This window comes from Acomys minous (genome assembly GCF_964271855.1).
Source record: "Acomys minous genome assembly, chromosome: 4".
NCBI classification, from domain to species: domain Eukaryota; kingdom Metazoa; phylum Chordata; class Mammalia; order Rodentia; family Muridae; genus Acomys; species Acomys minous.
In genome coordinates this window covers 100,674,925-100,683,911 of record NC_140486.1, presented here as the reverse complement: position 1 = coordinate 100,683,911, position 8,987 = coordinate 100,674,925, and the positions used below count along the sequence as shown (strand labels likewise).

The following is an 8,987-nucleotide window of genomic DNA, read 5'->3' as shown; positions in this document are numbered from 1 at the left end:
CTGGACTCGCATTGTAGACCAGGCTGGCCTTGAACTCACAGAGATCTGCCTGCCTCTGCCTCCCGAGTGCTGGGATTAAAGGTGTGCGCCACCACTGCCCAGCCATCCTGCAACTTTTTAAGAAATTTTTTTTATCCATGGTGGCTCATGTTTGTAATCCCAGAAGAAACAGGAGGATCAGGAGCTTAAAACTGATCTGGGCTACACAAAACACTCCCCCCCCTCCTCTCTCTCTCTCTCTCTCTCTCTCTCTCTCTCTCTCTCTCTCTCTCACACACACACACACACACACACACACACATACACAGAGGAGGATTATCTGGACCTTGATGATAGGACTAGATTTTGTTCTTTTTATTAAAATTATTTGTTTGATGTATATATATGAATGTTTTGTTTGGGTGTATGTATGTGCGCCTTGTGCCTGCCTGGTGCTCTTGAAGGTCAGAAGGCATCAGATCCCCTAAACTGAGTTACAGATTGTAAACCATCACATAGGTTCTGGGAATCAAACCCAAGTCCTCTTCAAGAGCATCGAGTGCTCTTAACCATTAAGCTACCTGCTCATTTGAAAAAAGCAAAACTTAGCCGGGCGTGGTGGCGCATGCCTTTAATCCCAGCACTCGGGAGGCAGAGGCAGGTGGATCCCTGTGAGTTCGAGGCCAGCCTGGTCTACAAAGCGAGTCCAGGACAGCCAAGGCTACACAGAGAGACCCTGTCTTGAAAAACAAAACAAAACAAAAAAAGAAAAAAAAAGTAAAGAAAAAAGCAAAACTTTGCCAATATGGGGATTGTGGCACACACCTTTTAATCCCAGCACTTGGGAAGCAGCTAGGTGGATTTCTGTGAGTTCAAGGCCAGCCTACAAAGTGAATTCCAGGACAGCCAAAGCTGTCACACAGATAAACCTATCTCGAAAAACCAGTAATAATAATAACAATAATTAATATTTCCCAATATCAAGCAGAAAAGGAAAAAAAACCCACTTAATTGCATGGAGAAGAGACCACTGTTTTATTGTTCTCTACAAGAGAAAAAGGGAAACATGGTTGGGTACCCTGGCAGAAAAGACAGATGGAGCACAGTGATATATTCCGAGTCTAGCAGAAGTATGGACAGTGAGGATCACCTGAGGCGGCACCTCAGCACAGAAATGGAGGTATGACAGGAACCCAGGAAGGCCCATCTGGATTTCTGTTAACCTTCTTGACCTCTCACTCCTTTCCTTTATTGTCCAATAACAAAGTGTAGTTCCCTGAGAAGTGATTGTGTTTCTTTTATCAGACTATAAGCTATAGGGAGGCACGTCCTCGTCTATTGCTTTAATCATTGTATCCCCGGTAAAGCGAGACACCCACTAAACAGTAGCTGGCGAAAAGAAGGCATGATGGTGCACAAGTTGAAGCAAGCAATTCCCTAAGGAGAAGCTTTCTAGACGGCCTCTAAAATAATACCGAAAAGGTGGAGTCAGGCCTCTGAAATATGCGGAGACCGAGCAGCCTGGACTGTAAGGACAACAGGGAATGACAGGTGAGTGTCACACACTGGACACTAAGGGCCTGGAGAGAGACGTGGGTAGAGTCTCGCGCATGCGCACGCATGCCCTCTGCCAGCCTCCTGCCCAGGACGCGCTTGCGGGCGTGTGCTCGCGAGGTCGAAGCGGAAATGGCGCCGCGGGACCGCGCGTCCGGGCAGCGAGCGGAAGTGGGTGTGAGAGCGGAAGTGGCCGGCTGGAGCCGGGGGCTGGGCGGGGACCGGGATCGTCGGTAAGGCGGCGGCGGAGGCGGCGGCGGCTCGGCAGGCGGGTTGAAGCTTCGGGGGCCAGGTCTGTCGGGTGGTGGCTGCCTCCACGGGCAGCGCGTGCCGGGCCAGCGCGTGTGTCCGCCTTTCCCTGCCCCGCTCCCCGTCCCCTTCTCCCCTCACCTACCGCACCCAGCCCCCCTCGTCAGGGGCAGCGGGGCCGCTCCCTCCGTCCTGCCCTCGCTTGCCCACCCTCACCGCCCTTGTTTCTCCTTCCCCTGCCCGGGGCAGCCGCCGCCATGATCCTGTTGGAGGTGAACAACCGCATCATCGAGGAGACGCTCGCACTCAAGTTCGAGAACGCGGCCGCCGGGTAAGCGCACGCCGGGAGGAGGCCGAGTTGACCCTAGCTAATCCCGGGTGGCGTCCAGTCCTCAAGCTCTGGAAGGGAGCGATCGGGAACCTGGTGCGGCTTCGGGGCTTCCCTGGCAGGATGGACGTGGGCTGCGATAGGGCGCGGTGGGCCGAGGCCCGAGATGCGTGGGGAGAGGCTGAGACAGGGATGCGGAAGCAGCGAATGGACAAGAAGCAAGGCGTGCCAGGGAACTGGAGACCTGTGGGACGTGAGGGCAACGGAGGCCAGAAGTCACGCCCGAGAGTCCACTGCCCTGTGGGGGAAAGAGAAGGGCCCACTTTCCCTCTATATTTTTTGTCATTGTTCCGAACCCAGAGGGATCTTTCTGAATTGAATGGAGTTTTCAGGAATTCCCAGAACGAGGTGGGAAGACCCTGCAGGCCCAAATCGCCAGGTCTGCCTTCCCTCCCCCATCTCAAACCCCAAGAGAAGCAGGAGGCAAGACTGAAAGCAGACGGGGGGGGGGGGGGGGGGAGAGAGAGAGAACCTTTACCTAATGTGAGAGAAACTAGCCATTTTTGTTACATATTCCTTAGGCAAAGCCAACAGCCCTCCATCCACACTCTTCCCCAGCTCCCTTGAGGCCAGCCTTTTTTCTGGTTGTATGTCTTAAATTCTTATCCAAGATCCCTGGTCTTTGATTTCTCCTGTGGTAATGTGGGCCAGATTAGCTGCTTCTGCTCCCGGAATCTATAAAGTTTTTTTTAAGATAACCTTTTTTTTTTTTAACGTCGGCATCTTAATATATGGGAGGTATATGAAGCCTTCCCTGTCAAACGCAGAAAAAAAGACAGAACTCCTCCCTCAGAGCTGTTTTTGCCTTTCGAATATATTTAAAACCTGAGCAGGGGAATTGGGTTTTAGGTTCTAATTTATGGTGGCCTGTGGCCATTCCTTTGCCTCATTTCCTCATTGCTGAGGATGGGGCTTCACATTTTGGTTTCACAGTTAGTAAGGGCAGGCTGTTTTCTGTGAACTAGGAACTAGAAATAGGAAAGTAAGTGCTTGCAGATCCACAGAAGGGCTGGGCTGGGATGGGGGCGATTCTAAGCATTCATAATGAACTCGTCATTCACCGACATTGAGAAAACATAAACCCACTACCAACGTTGAATGTATTGTCTGTCCCGTCTCTTTTGTAAGATCACAGAGTGTATCTCGAATTGGTTCATTCAGTGAGCATATTGTTTCCTGGAGGGGGGAGGAAGGCTGCAGCGTCTTGTCTTCAGCCCCTCCCCTCATGCCAGTTCTTTGCATTTTAAGTTTTGAAGTCAGTCAGCTCTGGGACTTACTGTAGGTGATGGGGTGGGTACTTTTTTTTTTTTTTTTGAGTGGTGTAGCACAAAGGAGGAAGTTAAAATAACTTCTGCATTTTCACAACTGATCTTAAGACATATATTCTCAAGTCTAGACTAGCAAAGAAGGAGTCCTGGGCGGTTATAAGCTGATGTACAAGATAAATGGTTGCCTGTGTTCAAGTGGAGGCACGCCTTTTAACGCAGGAGGACTTTCACGTTTGTGGATTAATAACTTGTGATTCCAAAATGTGTCTCACTATTCAGGACTCTATTTAGTCCTTTTTCTTTTTTGAAAACCTTCCTTAAAGAATTTGGGGTTTGGTGGTGCACGCCTCTAGTCCAGATACCTTCAACTGTAACCCCAGCTTTCAGGAACATGAGACAAGAAAAGCAAAAGTTCCAGGTCATAGTGAGACTTTGTACCATCCCAAATTGGGTGTGGTGCACCTGTAATCCCAGCACTTGGGCAGTAGAAGGGAGAGGATCAGGAGGCCAGCCTGGGCTACTCTGTTGCAAGTAAAAGGTTTATCTTGTCAGAGATTAAAATAGGTTTTTACATTTGGACGGCATAAATTGGAATTTCCAAGCTTTTTTTTTTTTTTTTTTAAAGTTGCTCACTGTGGTCAGGTTTAATGTTTGAAGAGGTAGTATGTTTCATTTTATTCTAGCTCATCCTTGAAAATGTGACTTAACAAATACGCTGAAAACCCAGTATTTAAGAATACTTTGAAAAGAGTAGTGAGGGTAAGAGTTTCCTGAGATTGCCTGTTTCTGCAGGGTGTGGTGGCACCTCCTATACTCCTAGCACTCAGGAAACAGAGGCAGAAGGATCAAGGCAAGTTCAGTTCCAGCTAGGGATGTATAGTGAGACACTGTCTCAGGAAAAGAAAAGCCTGCCTCTGAACAAGTGAGTGTTCAGGCCCTCCCTTTAAGGTGAGGCAGCATTGGAGTGGCTAGGGAGACACATGCCTACACCAGTGCTTTCAGCAAGGATGGCTTGTGTGCTCAGCACAAACATTGATAGGTCTGAACAGGACAGGAGCCTTTCAAAGAGAGCCTGTTAACAAAGTTAGGGAGGAACTGATAGATAAGCAATGTTGGCGGAAGATAATGACCTTAAAGAAAAGGAGTAGCCCACAGGAGAGACCTGGAAAGGGGAAAGGCTGTGCAATGTGGAGACGTGGGAGGGCTCAGCTCCACCCTGCTCTTTTTCTCAGAACAAATTAATCAGGGAAATGACATTCATGGTAGGTAGCCTTTGTCAGAGCGAATCTTCTGTTCTGCACTGTGCTGTCCCATAGTCACTCACCACATGTGGCCCATTAGATTTAAGTAAAACTAAAATTGGTTTCCTGAGTTGCACTAGGTGTGTTATATTTCTAAGGCTCTGTTGCCGTTTGTGGCTAGTGGCTGCTGAGTTTCCACAGTGTACATGCCTGTTACTGCAGACAGTTCTGTTCTGCCTACGGAAAATGAAAGTGTGAGATAGCTTCATTTTGGGGTGTGCATTTCAGAACCCAGGCCCTTGCACATGGTAGACAGTGCTCCCTCTGCACTACTTCCCAGCTCTCAGGGTGTCCTTCAGAGTCGTTTTATAGTATAGATTCCCAGAATGAAGTTGCTGCATTAGCTTTCCTTTTTGTTTTTTTAATTTTATCTTATTTCTTTTTAATGATCCCTTGGGTTATCTTGCTGGATCTTTTTGCCTATAGCATCAGGCTGAAAGTTTAAACTTGTATTTGCGTGAGAATTCTGTAGGACAAACTGCTTAAGTATACAGTTGGCCACAATCCTCTTGTAATTTAAAGGCAGTTTTAACAAAGCTTTCCACCACACTCCTGAGAAGTGGCTTTTGGGCTCTCTTAGTGTCAGTATCTTCACAAAGGGAGGCAGCCAAGCACCTTCCTGAGAGTCTCCACACTATGACTAATTAAAAAGCTGCTCCCAACACTGTAAATAATGTGCTGCATGGGTCTTATCAACAGCATTGCCTTTTCATTTAGGAATTCTTGCCCAGGCCACAATTAAAGCAGAAGTAATCTGGAAAATTAATTGAATCCTTTTGTTACTACCTACATACCAAGAACCTTTTCATCCTCAGAAGCAGGGCCTGTCAACTTTGCCGTTACACAGTCCAGAACTGAGGAGATGCTGTCGGATGCGAGCGGCTGTTGATTTCAAGTGCCTTCTGGCTCCTTACCGCAGCCTGTGCATATTGTGGGGGGCTGTGGTTCTGTGAGGGGGAGAACTCAGTAAGCAAGCAGCACGGAATGGGGTGGGCGAGGACTGTGGGAGGAGAAATTTGAGAAAGGAATAAATTAAATCTTGCTGATACCTTGTTCCCATTCCCAAATATGCCACATATGTCCTCAGAGACAGACTGGCTTGAAGAGATTCAGAATTAGGACATTGTTTAAGCCTATAGATGTAGTGGGATGTGCTGTGGTTGTTAGATCTAGTTGCTCTTTTTACAGGGCGCCCTGGTTGACACGCTGCTGCCTGTCCTCTGGCCTCTTTGCCTTGTCTCTGCAATATGAATCTCCCGAGCTAACTGAGGCCTGGGACTGTCATTTTAGTGTCTTTGTTTCCTAAGGAACCCCCACCCGTGTGTGTGTGTGTGTGTGTGTGTGTGTGTGTGTGTGTGTGTGTGTGTGTTTTCGTTCAGCTCGGTAAATATCTTGAAGGAATTAATGCAACCAGATAAAATGATTCTTGGCGTCTTTCTCTCTGTCCCCCCACCCCCCTTGAGAGAGAGAGGGCACATGCAGAGGAGGAATGTTGGGTGTCACTCTGCCTCGGTCCTATGAAACAGGGTCTTTCTGGACCTGGAATGAGGAGGCTGGCAGTAAGCAAGCTGCAGTCACCCTCCACAGTCCTGGGGTTATAGGCCTTTTCTGTGGGTGCTGGAGATTCTAACTCAGATCCTCATGCTCGCCCAGCAAGTGCTCTTACCCACCAAGCCATCTCTCCCCAGCATTTTTGTTGTTCTGAGACAGGGTCTCACACTGTAGCCCAAACTGCCCTGAAACCATGTAGCCGGCTTCAAGCTTTGGTGCTCCTTCTGCCTCAGCTTCTTATACATCCTGCACACCTGGCTTGTTATCACTTTCTGAGAGTGTGTGTCTGCTTTTATATATTTTTAGTCTTTGTATTTTGAGAGGTAATTTAACAAAGAAAAGAACCATCTTTTACCTAGTATGATTTGTGCATTGGAGGGAGGGAGCTTTACACAGGAAAAAATGATTGGAACCTTGTAGAAGATTTAAAGAAAGTAGCCAAAAATCTTTAGTGAGTACAACAAACTAATTCCTCTAATTCACAGTACAGACGGGATAACTAGAAGAAGGGCACAGATACGCTAGTGGAGAATTAAAAATATTTTGTGTGTAAAAGAGATGGCTCATCAGTTTAAGAGCACTTGGCTATTTCAGTTCTGAGCCTACTTCAGGTAGCTCACAACCACCTGTTAACACTAGTGCTAAAGAATCTGATGCCCTCCTTTGGCCTCCACAGGAGCGTGCATACACACACACGCACGCACACACACACACACACACACACACACACACACACACACACCCCTTTTAAAAAATATTGTTTATTTTGTTCTTTTAAAGATTTATTTATTATGTGTGCAATGTTCTGCCTGCATGTATACCTGCATGCCAGAAGAGAGCATTAGATCACATTACAGATGGTTGTGAGCCACCATGTGGTTGCTGGGAATTAAACTCAGGACCTTTGGGAGAGCAACCAGTGCTCTTAACCTCTGAGCTATCTCTCCAGCTCTACACACAAATCTTTAAATTTTTTTCCTAATATAAAGTGAATAAATTAATTTGAAATTTTTTCCCCAAAGGATTTCTTTTTTTTTTTAATTTTTTATTTTTCCCAAAGGATTTCTTTTTAATATTTATTTTTGTTTTATGTACATAAGTATTTGCAGGAGTGTATGTGTACCACATGCAAACTCATGCCCATGGAAGTCAGAAGAAGAATGCTGATCCCCTGGAACTGCAGTTAGAGACGGTGTGAGCTACTGTGTGGGTACTGTGAACTCAAATCTTCTGGAAGAGCAGCCAGTGCTTTTAATTGCCGAGCCATCACTTTAAGAGATTTTAAGAATATCCCTTAAAGTCAGATATGGTACCTCATGCCTAGAGTCCCAGTACTTGGGAGGCTGAGGCACGCAGCTCTCTGAGTTAGAGGTCAGCCTTGTGTACAGAGTTCCCCAACAGCCAGAACCACACAGAGAAACCCAGTTTAGACCTTGTCATTTTAGACCTGCCTTTACCTTCCAAGTTTTACAGGTGTGCACTGCCATGCTTAGCTGATGTGCTTTATTAACTCAACTTCATGGATAAGAAAACTAAGGCATAGAGAGGCTAAATGGCTTCCAACATGACATAGCTAGTCCTTGACAGCCAAGACTCAGGCAGAGGCAGTCAGACTTGAGTCTGTGCACTCAGGCAGCAGCTGGGTAGGATGGTGCTTGGCTGTGATTCTAGCACTTGGTAGGTCTAGGCAGGAGAATCAGAAGCCCAAGTCATCCCCAGCTACATAACTGAGTTTGATACTAGTGAATTGCATGAGGCTCTGCCTCAAAAAACTAAAAATAAAGCTGGGGTGTGGGCTAGCGTTCACCTTAATCATAGCACGGCAGAAGCAGGGATTAAACTCAGGCCTTAGGCTTGGTAGCAGTGCCTTTCTTTACTGATCCATTTTGCTAGCCCCCAGGACTTACTTTTTCTGTAAACTTTTTTGAACCTGAAGCTTGAGCAGATGGTAAAAGACTAACTGTTACATCTTTTGGGTCTACTAAATGGACCCTTCTATTACCATGATTTTAAACCATAAAAAGTCAGAGCAAACTAGGTGTGTGGTGCGCCCTGTAACCTCCCAGCACGTGGGAAGTGGAGGCAGAAGGACCATTTGTAGCTCAAAACCAGCCTCAGCTACATAATAGGTTTGGAGCCAGCCTGGGTGACATGAAATTCTGTCTCAACAATAAATCAATTAAAAAATAATGATGGCGGCAGAGGCAGGCCTATCTCTCAGTTCCAGGACAGCCAGAGCTATACAGAGAAACCTTGTCACAAAACAAAACTAACACTCTCTCTCTCCACACACAGGCACAAACATATAACACGCAGACACGTTGAGGGTTGAGGGGGGCACACCATGCCTGGTCTTGGGACTAAGCAATGATTGTTACAGTTGTTTTACATTCAACATTTCCCTGTTGGGGAATAGAGCTTACAGACCTCCCTCTCCTAAATAAGTGTTCCTGTTCTTTAGCCCAGTACCTTAGCAGCCTTTGTCCTCCAAACCTTTTGTGTAGCCCTGAAGAATGAACTAAACTATTAATCTCAGTGGTTTGATAAGTATTCCAAGTCATACAGCAAGCTACTTAGAATGAACCTTAGCAGTGTTTCCCTGTAGAGGTCGTCCATGCTCAGGGTGCCTTCGTGCCTAGAGTGACTCAAAGCTTCAGTGTTTATGACTTAGAACATTGAGGTTCTTCTTAAGTTGAT

At 46.7% G+C, this 8,987-nt stretch overlaps 1 protein-coding gene across 2 annotated transcripts in view; it reads left to right on the top strand.

Annotated features, from left to right (window-relative positions):
- The first annotated feature begins 1,680 nt into the window (after nt 1–1,680).
- Nucleotides 1,681–8,987, top strand: part of ARPC2 (actin related protein 2/3 complex subunit 2) — a 31,943-nt gene continuing 24,636 nt past the window's right edge. The window contains exons 1-2 of one of the 2 annotated variants that reach the window (XM_084778330.1): nt 1,681–1,825; nt 2,032–2,113. In XM_084778330.1, coding sequence (XP_084634456.1) covers nt 2,040–2,113 — 74 coding nt within the window. In that variant the 5' untranslated portion in view covers nt 1,681–1,825; nt 2,032–2,039. The remainder of the gene's footprint in view (nt 1,826–2,031; nt 2,114–8,987) is intronic. The other variant, XM_084778331.1, reaches the window with a different exon arrangement.